The sequence below is a fragment of the Alligator mississippiensis genome, chromosome 5 (assembly GCF_030867095.1).
Source record: "Alligator mississippiensis isolate rAllMis1 chromosome 5, rAllMis1, whole genome shotgun sequence".
Taxonomy (NCBI): domain Eukaryota; kingdom Metazoa; phylum Chordata; order Crocodylia; family Alligatoridae; genus Alligator; species Alligator mississippiensis.
In genome coordinates, this window is record NC_081828.1 from 75,052,693 (window position 1) to 75,068,037 (window position 15,345).

Here is a 15,345-nt window from a genome sequence, read left to right on the forward strand (position 1 = left end):
ATCTTGCTGGCTGGGGCTTCCTTTTCCTGGCACTCCACACCAGGGTCTTCTCTCCTCCTCAGACCTTGGGGCTCCCTTGGCCACCCCAACAGCCCCCAAGACATGGAAGGCACACCCTGGCACACCTATGGTTGCACCTGGCCATATCAAGCCAGGAAACCTTTGCCAAGACTTGAAATCTGGTCTTTTTTGCCTTTCCTGACCACAAGCCTTTTGCCAAAAACCTCTTTGAAAGCGCAACAGGATTCTCTCAAGGCTAGCCAATCTTTCTCCCTCACTGCTGAAGGGTGTCCCATAGGGTCCCTACAATGTTGGCTGCTTGGCAAGCTGCCCCCATAGCAGCACTGGCCCTGCATGGCCCTGCAGGCTTTGCCACCCTTTACCACCAAGGGCTAGCCAAGGGGGGTGCACCCCAAGGGCTTCATGCCTCATCTGTCATCCTTGCTTGGGTGTGATTTTCTAGGTGTCCCCAGTGTTCCCATAGGTAGTTCCCATATTGAAATAACAGCTCCCCCTGACACTAAGCCCCAAGGAATCTTATTCTATCTCTGCCCCCCGCCCATGTGCTATGCTGTTGCCCCTTGGGGATTCCCTGGATTTCCCAGTACCAGTTAAAGGACCTTCCCTGCTGTTTTAAAAAGAATTGCAAATGAGAATAGCAGAGACAAAAGAAAAGAAGAGAGATTCATCATTTACATAAGTAACCTTTAATGATTTATTCACCATTCTAATATTATAAAAGCCTTATACCCCACCCCCCACTGCTATGATGGTGAGGCGGGGAGCAGGCCCAGACCCCAAGCAGCAGAAGGGAAGGGGGGAGCAGGCCTAGACAGCAGGGCATGGGACAGCTCCATCCCACCCACTTCCCCCACCCCTCCATCATTCTTGACAGGCAATTGGCTAGTTTTAATATTATAAAAGCCTTCGTCTGTCTGTCTGTCCATAACGCTTTATTTGCACTCTGATTGGTTGTCTGAAACAACCAATCAGAGTGTGAGTGTCCAGGCAGGAGCTGGCGGCTGCACTGCCATGACAGTAGCAATGGAGTGGGGGCAGTGGACGGAGGCGGGTGCAGCCTGAAGTGACAACGATGATGGGTGGGGGGGGGGCAAGGCCCTGGTTCCAGCCTGAAGCGGAGGGGAAGGGGGACAATGGGTGTGGCCCCAGCCCCAGCCCAGCCTGAAGTGGCGGTGGGGAGGGGGGAAATGGCCCCAGCCCCACGGGGAGGGGGAGACCAGTCCTTGCCCCAGCCCAAACCTGCAGAGGGAGGGGGGAAACGGCCCTGGGAGGAGGTGGGCCGGCACCCACCCTGGCCTGGCTTGGCCCAAAGCGGTGGCGGGGAGTGGACCCGGATCCGGACCTGGCTTGAAGCGGCAGAGGTGAGGTGGGGAGCGGCTTCAGCCCTGGCCCCGGCTGGGGGAGGGGGGGGGGAGGGGGTGGACACAGGCCTCTGTCCCCACCTGCCTGCACCCCCACAATCATTCTTGATGGGCATTTTGCTAGTAACTTACATAAAAAGCAACCCTTACAGGATTTTCAAGTTAAACAATTTTCAACCCAGCTCAGCTTATTGAACCAAGTGAAACAGTAACATTTGTAGAAAACAGAGCAGACAGAGGGGGCACACCAAGGTCACTGGGGGAGACTGCAAAAGTCAGCACTTAAAACATGCTCTATTCATATTTCAGTAACTAGCAGAGACACAGGCAGTGACACGGTCACTTAATTAGGAATTAAAGGCTTCCCAAAATCCAGGAAGGTCTTCCCAAAAGCACAGAGTGCACAGCAGAGAGGAGCTGGCAGGGCCTGGGCACAGAAATACTGGGTAGCCCCTGGATCCCTCAGCAGGCTTTGTAACAAGAAGCCCCTTTTCCTGCACTCCCCTTAGGTGCGCCTCTCTTTTCTTCTTTTCTCCTTCTACCTTTTCTTTCTTCCTCCTTTGCCCCTGTTCTCCTCTCCTTCCATTATAAGAAGAAAAGTGATAAAACTGTATTTTTAATAGGTGGATATGATATTGTATGTCTAATAGGTATTTTATAGGATACTATGTTCTGTACATTGTGTTATTCTGCATCTTTCTCACATTTTGCCATGGCATTATATTATATACTTTTAAACTTTTAATTAATGTATTTCTCTTTTAGAGCAAGTCTTACCTTGTACTATTAGAGTTGCTGATTGCAGTGCAATTGTAATTACTGGAATTGTATTGCCACCTTTCTCTGTATTGGGCTGGTCTCCTGAGTGAAAAAGAGTGTCTGAGTGAATGGGTGATTGAATAATAGGCAGAACCAGCTGTAGTACAAGTTAACAAGCAGGAATTAACAGCTCCTAGCTGCAAGTTGACAAGAGGAAAGTATCAACATCTACCTGAAACTCTATTCTATGTGCAACAATATATCCATTTGAACAAGTCAGAGCTGAAGACCGGTTCCAGGAATTGAGCACCCACCCTATTAACTATTCCTGTAACTTATAACAATACCACTGTTGAATCAGTCAAAATCAAGGACCGACTCCTGAAACTGCACATGGAGACCCCAGTGACTGACACCTGTCATGAAACATTCATCAAGGAACATCCCAAGAGGGCCAGTGACCTCTAGACTGGGCAAGCCCGAAGACTGGGGGATCACAGAAGTCTGCCAGAGAAGGATAAAAGGCAGTGAAGCGTGACCCCCAGCAGCGCCCTCTTTATTCCTTGATCCGATCAGCACCCAACCTACTGACCAGAAGGACAAGCCGGGGACCCCCTTCTGGAGCAGACATCGCCTTGGAGTAAGCTTCGACTGGCCATCAATAGCAGCCCCCAGCACCTGGGATAACTACAAAACTGACATCGGTGCTCCACTATTACTGCAGCAGTTGTATCTGTATGTGTGTGTCAGTGCATGTTAAGGTGACCAGTACCCATCATGACTAACTCCACATCCTGTTCAATAAATTAGAATTAACAATCCCATGAGTTGGTCCTTTGTAGCCAACAGCTTGGCCCTGAGCCCCAAACATGGGAGAACTCACTCCAGATCATAGGGGAGGAAGCCGACAAATGCATCCATAATGGGGGGCATTGCATTCATTTGTTGTCCTGATGAGGATGGTGGTATTCCCCAATTATCAATCAGGATTTTTCCACTGGCTGCATCATGCTAGTGTACTCAGCAACCGACTGGAGCTGGCTGAAAGCTGAAAGGAAACAATGGGCAGGAGGCAGGGTGGTTAGACAAGCACATAGGAACATTTCTGGACAAAGGGACCCTGCCCTGAATGCCTGAACAGTATTCACTGGCAAGCAGAGTCTACATGCTTTGCATTGCCCTTCACCTTCCTGGATGACAATCAAATACCATCCCCTCCCTGCCCCCGCTTTCTAGTTATTTGCATGTTGAATTAAACAACGCCCCCTCCCCACTACATATCATGTCGCTTGTCTGCATTCACTCCTCCCCTGCCCCCTCCCTGGGGCCCACTTGAATATCAGGTGTCATTTCACATGTCTGGATGTCACTTACCAATGGCTAGATGTGCTGGTTGTGGAGGATGTTGCAATTTTCTCTTGCAACCCGGGTTGGAAGTTATCTCTCATATTGGACTTCAGCCTGCAGTCAAGCACTGTATTCTTGTACCCCCGCTGGGCAACTCTCCTTGGAGCTGTCCAAGATATTCTTGCTCTATAACAGCATGGCTGGCTGTCTTCTTCTGCCTCTGGTCTGCTGTCTTCTCTTCTCAGCATCAGACATCTCAGATCAACAGGATGTACTCGTACCCCGACCACTGCTCCCACAATTTATAGGGCTCCTGTTCAGCAGGTCATGGAAAGTTTTTGCCCTTGGTTTCAGACATGCTGGTGCTGTCCTGGCAATTGTTTTCTAAAAGAGCACCAAAACCCTACTTCTGTGAGAAAGTGACAGGCAAGCCAAGGGTGGTGGCCAGTCATGATAGCAAAGTCTCAGCTCAGTCAGATCCACATCCTTGCAGCACCACCCCATGATCTGCTCTTGTCCATGACTCAATGCATCCTTTACCACCCCGGTGTTCAGGTCTTTCTTCCCCCCACCCCTTTGCAAACACCTCTTATAAAGCACAAAAATGGGGTAATATCAACACCAGGCACTCTTGCTCCCTCCCAGATTTTGGATCTAACATGGGGTGCCCTACATTGCTGGATTACCAGCCCTACAGCCTTTGACACCCCTAGGCACCAACCAATGCAACATCCTTGCCTGGGGGAGGGGGTGTGCACCACCAGTGGCTTTACGCCTCATCCTTCATCCTTTCAGGTGTGCTAGATTTAAGGTGAGCCCAGGGTTCACCCAGGCATTTTCCGCATTGGCAGTATAGCTTCCCCTTGACACTGATCAACCCAGTGGACTATGATGCTGTCTCCTCATTTCTCCTGGGAAGAACTGTTCCAACTCAGCTGGCCCCAGGAATGACCCCGCTCCCTGTGCCTATTTGGCGCCACAGACCAAGATACATTCTGCCCCCCCACAGCGTGCTCCTGCAAGTCTGCACAGGGTTTTGGCAGGAAGCCACCTTCCCTTGGCTTTTCCATTCACAGCATCCAGCTTTTCTGCCCCCTGGATTCATGACAGTACCTAGATGTGGGGGGGGGGGGGGCGGGGGAGGGTCTTGTCTTCTGCTGGGACCTTGGTGGTTCCCTGGCAACCCCCCAAAATCCCCCCAGTGCCCCAAAGTTGTGTGCTAACAGGAAATGTACTAACTGGAAAAGGTTTCAATCCAACAAAAAATAATTGTAATTAACTTGATTCTTGAACTGCCCAACTTGTAACAATTTTGATCCTTTCCACCTGGTGTGTAATGGCCGCATTGCAACAGAAATTACATGGATTTCTCAGTGAACCCAAGCAGCACCTGGTGGACAAATCATGTCAGAACTGGGGAAATGGCAATTTTAGCTGTGTGAGAGAATACACGTTACGAAACTTTCACCATAAAAATAATCTTGCTGGAATAACTGGCCATGCTAAAAATAAAACGCTTTGGCGGTGGTTTTACTTACAATGATAAATTGAAATCTATCATGATAAAAAGATGTCAACATGTATTTTCAGATGCGACTAACCGAGCGAAACGGCGATTTTTGGCACCATTTTGTGGTGTGTATCTAAGCAATGCATAATGTGTACAAGCGCCCCCAGTTGCTAAAGTGCTGTCAAATACAGCACTTCAAATTTAATACCTCATTTAACAAGGGTTAATGTAAAGTGCTGTACCCATTTTGAAGTGCTGTAAAGCCATGCACTTCTGTTAAGCTATGGCAATAAAGCACTTTAAATGGCAAAAAATCCCAACTTCTGTACACACCCTAATGTTGCAAATGGAGAAGAGCTCTTTGGATATCGGTTGGGAACAATCTTTCAGTTCAGCAATTCCTGTCATATCACTACAGATATTTACAAATGGTTTTGAAACTGAACATGGGAACAAAACAGCTGATTCTCCTCAGCTGAAAATGACTTCCTGGTCCTGAATTCCCTTTCATATGATTTATTAAACCATTTAAATATTTTTTTTTTAATTAGAAGCTTGAAATTTAAAAGTAAATTTGCTTGGGGGGGGTGGTCAGCTGAAAGTTTCCTTGAACACATTCATTCTGTAATGATTAGTTATTTGTTCATCACTTAATAATCCCCTGCACAGAGGACAATGCATCCCCACATGGGGCTGCAGCCCTATGTTCCCCCTGACATTCTTATGTGCTAGTCATATCAGAGAGGGAAGTTTGAAGCCAAACAGGTGACACCAGCCAACCCACCTGACTTTGATGTGGCTAACAGCCCACTTCTGCGCACAGTCCCACAAGCTGTGCAAATGCCTTACCTTGAACCAAGCAGTTTTGTGGGTAGATGTGATATCTTTTATTAGACCAGCTGAGTAGCTGGAACAAAGTTCTTAGCAAGCTTTTGGGTGCAACCACCCTTCTTCAGGCATAGGAAGTATCTGCTGTTCTGAGACTCCAAGGAATAAAAGAAGCTAATTCCCTGGAGTCTCAGAACAGTAGAGACTTCCTACACCTGAAGAAGGGTGATTGCACCTGGAAGCTTGCAAAGAACTTTTTTTCCCAACTACTTAGTTGGTCTACTCTAATATAAGATATCACATCTACCCAAAAAACCTTGCCTGCCTATGTCCTTAGACTCACATAGCTACAACCAAAAACCCAGCTTACCTTGAACCATGACTACCCCAGACAAGGAAGTAGCCCTCCTAATCCCTGAAGCTGTGTGTGTGTGTGTGTGTGTGTGTGTGTGTGTGTGTGTGTGTGTGTGGAGTGGGGGTGCATGTAAAAGAGAGAAAGAGAGAGGGAGAGAGAGTCTCTGATGGTGGGAGTGAGGGTAGTGCACTCCTCATTGGTGTGTATGTGTGTCTATATATCTCTATAGATGTATGTGTATGTGTCTATATATAGAGATATTGCCTGTGCTTCCAGGACATAAGGGAAAGGGCAAGAGGCACTCCATGTACCCACCAATGTTCACCCCTCTTCACCTCTACCAGTCTCCTAAAGGCAGATGGGTGCTGCTCCTTGGTGTCCTGAACATCCCCTGTTCCTTTGCTGGGCTTAGACATAGGATCCAGTGGTCACCATGTTTAGAGCCAGCAGATACCTGAGTGAGCTAGTGCCACCACTGGAGTGAATGATAATTTGCAGAGTAACCACATCTATACCTTAGCTGGTGCAGCTCTGTCATTTGGACACAAGACATAACTATCCCCCCAGGATGTCTCAAGTGCCTGCCAAACTTGCCCTGCCAGTAGGGTCAGCAGGATGTGGCCAGGGTAACCCCAAGTGGAGTCAGTGCCTGGTACCAGGAACATCCAGGTCCCTGTGCCCAGCATCTCAGCATGAACCAAGGCAGAAGGGATGGGGCTCAGTACATGACCTGGAGCACTGTGCTCCAGAGAGTGCATTTGCATGTGTGGGTGTGGGAGTGTGAGCCTATCTGTGAGTGTGTGTCTGAGCATGTGAATATGCATGTAAGGGGAGAGTATCAATGTGCTTCTGTGTACGCATGAGTGTAACCACAATTGTGTGGGTGACAGCTTATGAATAGATGCGCAGGTGCTTGTGTCTGTGCATGTGTGCATGTGTGCCCGTGCCTTCTGTGCTCTCAGTTGGTGGCCTCCCCTCCCTGTGTGCCACTCCTGTTATGGAGGGTGTACCCATTGACTCTGGGGTCTGCCAGTGGTGCCCTGTAGGGAGGTGCAGTGATGAGGCCTGGTCCCTGTGGAGGTAGACAGGGCTCAAGCACTCGTCTCCCTTGGACAATAGTGGGAGAATCTCTCAGTGGGGGCTCTGCAAAGACAGGACCATGAGGGGCTCTGTTCAGAGTGTGGTCAGTAGCGGGTAAGGAAACAGTAGGGGAGGGAGAGGGCAGTACTGCGCTCTCTCTCTCTCTCTCTCTCTCTCTCTCTCTCACACACACACACACACACACACACACACACACACCCCTTGATATGGGTTTTGTCATGTCTTGGGGGGGTCCCCAGTTGGAGGGTGGGGCTGCATTAAAGCCTAGAGCCATTCCCTGAAAGTACAGGAAGGGAAGCAGAGTGGAGGGCAAAGAGCTGGTCTGGTCACAGGGAAGCTGAAGTCCTGTATAACCAGCAGCTGTACCCCCCCACCCCCCACTACCTCCCTGGGACCAAGAGGTGGTTGCACCTCAGCAGTACTCTTTGTATCCCTGAGGGATTGCTGTATCACCAGCCTCCTCCTGGGCAATTAGGGAGGTAGGGATACAAGTGGGATAAGCCTGAGAGGGTCGTAGAGCAGGGCGCATTTCGGATGGAGGGGGGTGAGCCTAAAGGCATGTTCATCTCAGAGGGCAGGGTGTAGGGAAGCAGCTGTATAGCCCCCAGCCCTGTGGGTGATGCCTGGATTGGGTGCTGTGTTTGTCAGGACAGGCTGTGCTGGTGGATTTGTCTGCTCAGCAGGTTTGTGGGGTCTGTACAGGCATGTCCAGGGACCCAGCCAAACCCATCCCTGCCGTGTCCATTCTCACGCTGCAAAGCCTATAAAGGAGGCCCTACTAAAATAAGTCCCTACAGTCAGCCAACCCCCACTTCTTCCCCCAGCAGGATGCCTCATGATGACCTGCCCCAGGGATGATGCCTGTGTGTTTAAATGGGGCAAGGGTCTTTCCCATCCAGTGGGCACTGGCCCTGGGAAGCACTTGTTGTCTTGGCACTCTCACAATGTGCAGTCCCATGGCTATACCTGAAAACCCTGTAGCCCTAGGTCAGAGGCCCAAGGGAATGAAGCCGAGGCAGTGTGGCTACAGGAGCTCTCCGCTCTTGGTGCACATATTGGGGGGGAAACCCTAGATTGGGAGACAGGGGGCTACGGGTCGGGAGTGAGGGGTACCAGTAGGGCTGCGAGGCAGGGGGCTGGGACGGATACAGCCGCTTCTATCAGAACAAGGGCAAAGCTGCTACGAGCAGGGTGACACTTTGTAGACAGCCTCTCCACTGCTAACACAAATCCTTGCCCTTCGCCTCCAGCCTGGGCGAGAATTTCGTCTTGGCCCCTAGCAGTGAGGAAAGGGGGAACGGGAGGGGGAGCGCAGCTCAAGAGGCAGTCGCAAAAGAGCCTCACTTTTCCAGAGCAGAAATGAAGGGAGAGGGGCGCAGCTGGGAGGGCCCGAGGGGGCGGGGGCAGGAGGCTGCCTGCACGTGGGCGGCCGGGACAGGGTTGGGCTGGGGCTCCGGGGGGGGCGGGGAGAAAGGACGCGGGGCTGGGGGCACGGCAGGAGGCGGGGTGTTGGGGTGGGTGCGGGATGCGTGGAGGATGCGGGGCTGGTGGACGTGGAGGCGGGCGGAGGACTTCGGGGCCGGTGGGTGCTGCGGGAGCGGACGCCGGGGTGGGCTGCCGGGTGCGGGGAGCCGGCCGAGGGGGTTGCGGGGCGCTGGGGGCCGGCGGGGCCCGATCCCGGCGCGGCCCGTGGGCGGGTGCGGGGCGGGACAGCTCCTCCCCGCGGCAGCGGCGGTGGCGGCACTTGGCAGACGCTCCCTAGCCGAGGCGGCGGTGTCAGCGGTGCAGGCTGGATGCGGGGCCGGGTGAGTGGGGCCGGCGGGGGCGCCCCGCGCATGCCCCCCAGCACCGCGCCCGCCCGCGGGGAGGGGGGCGGCGCCGGTGCCCCAGGCTCCGGCTCAGGCCCCAACCCCGCCGCGCTGCCCTCCGGCCTCCGCGCACCGACGGGGCGGGGAGGCCATTTTAAGGGCGATTCATCCCCTCCCCACAGGGGCTACGGTGCCCCGGGGCATGCGGCCGCCAGCCGACCCCGTGGAGAGGCCCGGGCTCCGCGCGCCGCTCGGGCTGGGGTCCTCGGGCTGCCGGGGCCGAGCGCGCTGGCTCCTGCCCGGCGGGGGTCCAGGAGCCTGGGGCGCGCAGGGTGACAGCGAGCCAGAGTGGGGCAGAGCCCGGGTGTCACCACTGGTGCCCCCCTGCTCCACCCCAGCAGACCCCCCCCTGCTCTCCTGGAGCTGGGAGAGTGCCCAGGTGTCCTGGCCACACTGAGGCTCCTGACCAGCAGTGTCTGTCCCGTACCCCAAGGCCGGGCCGCTAGGAGCTCTCGGCAAGATGGGACAGCAGGGATCGAGGCTCAGGGCCCAAACTGGGGTAGGGCTGCCCCCACACGAGGGTCCAGCCCATTGCAGGTAGGTCTCTGTCTGCCTAATCCTGCGCCTCTCCCATGCCTCTAGGCTACTGCGTGCAGTTCTGCCAGGCACCTGCCCGCAGCCCCCTCACACCCACGGCCTCAGCCTGCCCTGGTGTTGGGGCACTGTAACCTGGCGAGCAGGTGTGGGAGTGGCGGGGAGGTCAGTGCTGTGCATTTCCACTCCCACAAACCTTCGGAGCAAGAACCAGGGAAATTCCTGGCCAAGGAAAATTCCAAGAAAGAAAACCTGGACACTCGAGTCCTGGGAGGGCCCTACGTCTTGGTCCATCTTGCGTGAAGTTGAGGCAGGTGCCCCCCCCCCTTCCTCCCCCCACAAGGTGCCCCAGGCACTGTTCTGCACCAGTGGCACCTCCTTGGGAGTTGGGGGCTGGCCAGGTGGAAGGGGCTGTAATTGCTAGAAGCCAGGAAAGGGAGAGGATGGGGTCCTGGGATCCAGTCCTGTCTGCCTGGTGGGGAGCCCAGCAGCTGTGGTCTCTGGGAATCTGTCCCATCCACATGGAAACATGTCCGATCCAGATGTTTTCACAGGGCAGCTCAGATTCTTCCCAAAACTAATGTCTCTGAAGATCTGCCCCCTGCATCCCATTCCATTTGTGCTCTGGGCCTGGCTTGGGGGGCCTTTAGGGACTGCAGGGCCAGGAAGGAATCAAGAGTACTGGAGAGCCAATTGGGATGCTGTGGTGGGGGAGAAGAAGGGGGAGGGAGAGTCAGAGGCAGTTCAGGGTGGCTGACGTAGTGGCTTCAGGTCAAGAAGTGTTTCTGTGGCAGGGTCTGGCATGGGCTGACCTCTCCTTTTTCCTCTGCCTGACAGTGTCTTGTGAGGGGAACGAGGGGCTGTGCCAGCCCGGGACACTGGGCCGGCCGGTGGGACCATGAACGAGCGGACAACCTGTAGGCGGTCAGGTGTGGGGGTCTGGGCAAGGTTCTTCCTGGCAGCTGAGTGGCAGTGGGGACTGTGTCATACTGGAGGGCTGAACCTGTGCTGGGGTGGGGAGAGTCTGGGTGAGGGGTTTGTCTCAGTGCTGCAGGATGGGCCGCAGGTGTGTTTCTGTTCCTAGGAGGAAGAGGGTGGTGGTTGGGATGGGGAGGAGCTCTGAGTTGAGGCTGGCAGTCTCTTTTTGGGATCTCCTGAGGAATGGGAGGTATTTCACCTAGGGTTGGGGTGCATGTATGGGGAGGATTGGGGGTTCAGGGTAGGCCCTGTCAGTTGGGGCAGGTAGTTTGGGGAGGGCTGATTGGCTGGGTTTCAGGTCTGTGACAGGGTATGGGGGGGCTGTGGTGTATTTGTGGGGCTGACCAGGCTGGGGTTCAGGTCTTGGGTAGTCTAGGAAGCTGGAGAGGATAATGTTCAGGGTGAGTAGTTGGGGCCTGAGTTCTGGGGTCCCTGGCCCAGAATGCACCTGTTCTTGCAGTGAAGAAGGATGATGAGACTTACGAGATTTCCATCCCCTTTGAGGAGACACCCCACATTGAACCCCAGATCTTATATAGCCTCAGCCCCCCCCCGAACAACTTCGAAGGTGAGGCCTTCTGCTCTGGGGAAATGGACGGAGGGTTGGGATGGGGGTTCATTTTAGGAAGACAGCTGTGAGCTGCTATTAAAAGGTCAGGGCTGGGGAGTGAGGTGGTATGGGGAGGTGGGTTGTGGGTTGCAATGGCTGGGCTGGAGGAAGGGTTTGGGACTGGGCAAGGTTAGGGGAGGAGCTGAGCTGTAGAGACTGGAGTGTGGGGGGTGGAACCAGGACTAGGCAGAGGTAGGGGGACTAGGATCAAGCCGGAGGTTGGCTATGTGGGGACTTGGCTGGGAGAGACCTGTGGTGTGTGGGACCTATGATTGGTAGCAGCAGTATGAGGCCTGCAGGGGCTGGGCCAGGGGAAGTCAGTGGGGACTGAGGGCCTGTGGGGGCTGTGACTAGATGGAGCCATGGGGCACAAGTGGTGCATGGCCCAGGTTGGGGATATTAAGCTAGTGCCCACCATGGCTGTGTCCACAGAGCTGCCCGAGCTGCCCTCGCCCTCCCTGGCACTGATGAACAGCATGAAGACACAGCTGCACATGGCCCTCGAGCGCAACTCATGGCTACAGAAGCGCATCGAGGACCTGGAGGAGGAGCGTGACTTCCTGCGCTGCCAACTCGACAAGTTCATCTCCTCTGCAAAGGTGGATGCTGGTGAGCAGGGTCAGATGCCTGGGGTCCTGTCCCCAGCTCTGGGAGGGCAGTGGGGTCTTGTGGGTTAGAGCAGGGGGATTGGGAGCCAAGGTGCCTTGGTTTCATTTGCTCTGGAAGGATCTGGAAGCACCTGGTAGGTTAGAGTGGAGGCTGGGGAGCCAGGATGCTTGGGTCTTACATGCTGCTGTACATCTCTTAGACAGCCCCTTTGCCACCAAACTATAGGATGATGTATGCTGTCGCCTGTGGCCTTCTTACTTGTGGGGTGGGGTGGGTTGTGGGAAATCAGTGTCCATCTGTTCGTCTCCCCTCCTCCCTGCAGAGGACCACTGCCGCAGCAAGCAGCCCCTGCGGCGCTCAGACGCAACTGACAGCCGGAATGGGGAGGTGACTGACAATGACAGTGTGGCCTCCTCGCTCAGCGCCAACACTGAGGAGGGTAGCTCCACTGAGCGCAAGAAGCAGAAGCAGAAGGGAGGGGTCAACCGGCGGCGCCTCATCAAGCCCAAGACTCGAGAGCGCCAGAGGGGTGAGCAGAGGCAGGAGGAGGGGCTTCCTCACATTGGGGGACCTGGGCTGGGGGTTTTGGGTGGGAGAGGGCCTTTGGGGGTTTGTATGGGGGACATGTGGCTGCAAGGTATTTGTTGTATGTGTGTGGGGGAGGTGTGGGGGTGGCTAGGAGGGTTGTGCTGGGGGAGGGTACAGAGGCTACCAGGGGTCTGTGTGGTAGCTGGGTGGGGGTGATGAGTAGGGGCTGGGGCCTGGGGAGGTGCTGGTCAGACTGGAGGGAAAAGAGCCTCTGTGGGAGCTGTGGGAGGGGGAAGAGAGGATTACTTGAGGGGGAGTTATAGGGAAGGGGTATTGGCAGGGTGGGATATAGAGATGGAAGACTTGACCAAGTGCCTTCATCCCCACCCCCTGCTCAACTGTCTGTCTGTTTTTTCAGTCAAGGACGCAGATGGGGTGCTGTGCCGCTACAAGAAGATTTTGAACACCTTCCAGAAGCTAAAAAGCATGAGCCGGGCCTTTGAGCACCACCGCGTGGACCGCAACACAGTGGCGCTGACCACACCCATTGCTGAGCTGCTTATCGTGGCACCTGAGAAGCTGGCTGAGGTGGGCGAATTTGACCCCTCCAAGGAGCGGTTGCTGGAGTATTCACGCCGCTGCTTCTTGGCTCTTGATGACGAGACCCTCAAAAAGGTGCAGGCCCTTAAGAAAAGCAAGCTGCTGCTGCCCATCACCTACCGCTTCAAGCGGTGATGGGTCCCTGCCTCTGCCCCCTATGGCCTGCTCCACCCCTGCCACTACACCCCCACTACAACCTCCCCCATGCCACCTGTGACACTGTTCCATGGCCCCCCCGATACTGACCCTCACCTTCCTCGTATCCTTGGGCCCTGTAGTTGGCTTCAGTCCCTCTTGCTGCTGTCCTGCCCTGCCCCACTCCACTCCATGGTTACTGCCCTCTTGCCACCATCCTAATCATTGACTGGTCCAAGCCATGATGGGGCTGGCCCCCTGGCACCCCAAGCCTCTCCAGTGCCATGTGCCCCATTGCTGCCCCTGGCACTCTAGCATGATGGTCCCTGACACCTCCTACTGCCATGCAGTAGGACCTTTCTACCCCACTGCTTTCTCTACCAGCTGCAACCACTCCCTCTGAACTCCCACTGCCCTGCCCCCACCTGGCTGCCATTTGCCACCCACTTCAGGTGCTGAAAGGAAATGCCACTATAACCCTCCCCGCCCTGCCCCTCCCATCATCCTCATGGCATGTCTTTACCTTTACTTCTTCCCTGAATTTCTGTCCCAGGACGCACAGTGTAGGGACTCCAGTTCACGTCCTGCCCCTGTCCCTTCTCTGCTGGGTGGAGCACATTGAGGGAGCCAGGACTTCTGGGTTCTATTCTGGCTCATGAAAAGGAGTGGGGTCCAGTGGGTAAGAGCAGGTTGGTGAATGGAAGGACTCTTGGTTCTCCTTACCCACCCACCCCTCCTTGCTATGGCCTTGGGCCACTGTTGCTTCTCTTTGACCACACAGGACTCTCTACTGCCCCCAGCGATGAAGGAGCCTTCGGCAGAGCATGTGACTGGCAAAAGCATGGGGACCCCTGTAGCTTTTATGCATGATCCCACCACCCTCAACCTTAGTGGTTCACCTGCTGCTCCAGGTAGGAGCGTCCAGTTTAGGCAGGGTCAGCTTGTGTGCTCACTTTTTGAGCTGGGGTGTGTCCAGGCAGAAGTGTTGGGGAGGGGACTGTGGTTGGGGAGGAGATGGTTGAGGCTATAGGGAATCTGTTCTTTAGGTGACGGCTTCCATGAGGGCACTACCTGGCTCAGAGGGTGGGGAATGGGGTTAGGAGCCTTCTCTTCCAGGGAGAGTTGGCCCTTATCCAGCCTGGGGGAGATGGATGGACAAAGGCTGCTTAAGGGATGGGGGTAGGGCAGGGCCTGTCCCCTCTAGCCACATTGCTCCAGCTGGTCAGTTTCCTTTGGAGATGTCAGGCCAGGAGCCTTCTGACCCTGACCACAGTAGCCACAGCCCTTTTCCCAGTGAGGCCTCTTGAGTTTCCTGCCCTTCTACTGCCTGTTTTTCCAGCAGCACCAACAGCCTTGGTTGTCTGCTAGGTGGAGAGCACCAACCCCTGCAGGGAGCAGTGGTTCTTGTGTTTGCTGACCTGTCCGCACCCCCCAACCCAGGATCTCTCCCTACACCCTGCCTGGCCCCACTCCAGGGGCATTGTATTTAACTCCCTCTTCTCCTTGACTGGGCATGACCCCCCCCCCTTCCCCCAACAGCAGCGTAGAGCTGCCAAGTGTGTGCGTGTGCACATGTGTGCGTGTGCAAGGAGGTGTGTGAAGCCGCTTGGCAGACCACCCCTTTTTACTTGGTGTAACAGACTCTTTTCCACTGTGCCTGTTATTTCATGCCCTCTCTCTATGTTTAAAAAAAAGAAAGGAAAAAAACACTACAAAAATAATCAATTTATTAATAGAATTTAAATTAAAAAAATTTGGAATAAGCAAGGCTGAAGTCCCAATTCATTCCCAAAACAAAAGCCACAGCTGCGTCTGGGATGGGGTGTGTGAGCCAATTTGTATGGGAGCCCTTTGCTTGACCCTGAGATGGACCTGCTTCTGGGGTGAGGTGTGTTAGGGAATGGCTATACAAAGACCTCTCAACCAGCACTGAGATGCACCCTTTTCTGGTAGCTCCCACTGTCATCCCTTCCTACCCTCTCTTTGGATTGCCTATGTATTTCTACTTCCTCCCTTAATTTTTTTTCTGTCTTGAGAAAGTCAATGGCTGCAAGTCTTCCCTGTCCCATCTTAACTGTTAGACTTGACACACTGGGGGAGCCAGGGCTCCTGTGTTGTGTCTCAGTTTTGGGAGGGGAGTGGGATCAGTGTGGCTGGGAGTCGAGGCTCAGTAAGCTAAGCAGTAATGCGCACACAGCTGT

The 15,345-nt window shown here is 54.5% G+C and overlaps 1 protein-coding gene across 8 annotated transcripts; it reads left to right on the top strand.

Annotated features, from left to right (window-relative positions):
• Positions 1–8,982: 8,982 nt before the first annotated feature.
• Positions 8,983–14,907, top strand: CCDC106 (coiled-coil domain containing 106). Of its 8 annotated transcripts, none has more exons than XM_059728484.1 (7): positions 8,983–9,087; positions 10,522–10,613; positions 11,123–11,230; positions 11,705–11,881; positions 12,204–12,410; positions 12,828–12,997; positions 13,926–14,907. In XM_059728484.1, exons 2-7 carry the CDS (start codon positions 10,583–10,585, stop codon positions 14,172–14,174), a joined length of 942 nt encoding a protein of 313 aa, XP_059584467.1. In that variant the 5' UTR covers positions 8,983–9,087; positions 10,522–10,582; the 3' UTR covers positions 14,175–14,907. The 8 variants fall into 8 exon arrangements, with proteins under 8 accessions (XP_059584467.1, XP_019356441.1, XP_059584466.1 ...); XM_019500896.2 differs by having other exon boundaries at positions 8,991–9,087; positions 9,733–10,613; XM_059728483.1 differs by lacking the exon at positions 8,983–9,087 and adding an exon at positions 9,114–9,994.
• The last annotated feature ends 438 nt before the right edge of the window (positions 14,908–15,345 follow it).

Coding starts and splice junctions, on each gene's coding strand:
- CCDC106 (XM_059728484.1), top strand. CDS start 10,583: ATGAACGAGCGGACAACCTGTAGGCGGTCAG. Junction 10,614..11,122: donor GACAACCTGTAGGCGGTCAG/GTGTGGGGGTCT, acceptor CTGTTCTTGCAG/TGAAGAAGGATGATGAGACT. Junction 12,411..12,827: donor GACTCGAGAGCGCCAGAGGG/GTGAGCAGAGGC, acceptor CTGTTTTTTCAG/TCAAGGACGCAGATGGGGTG.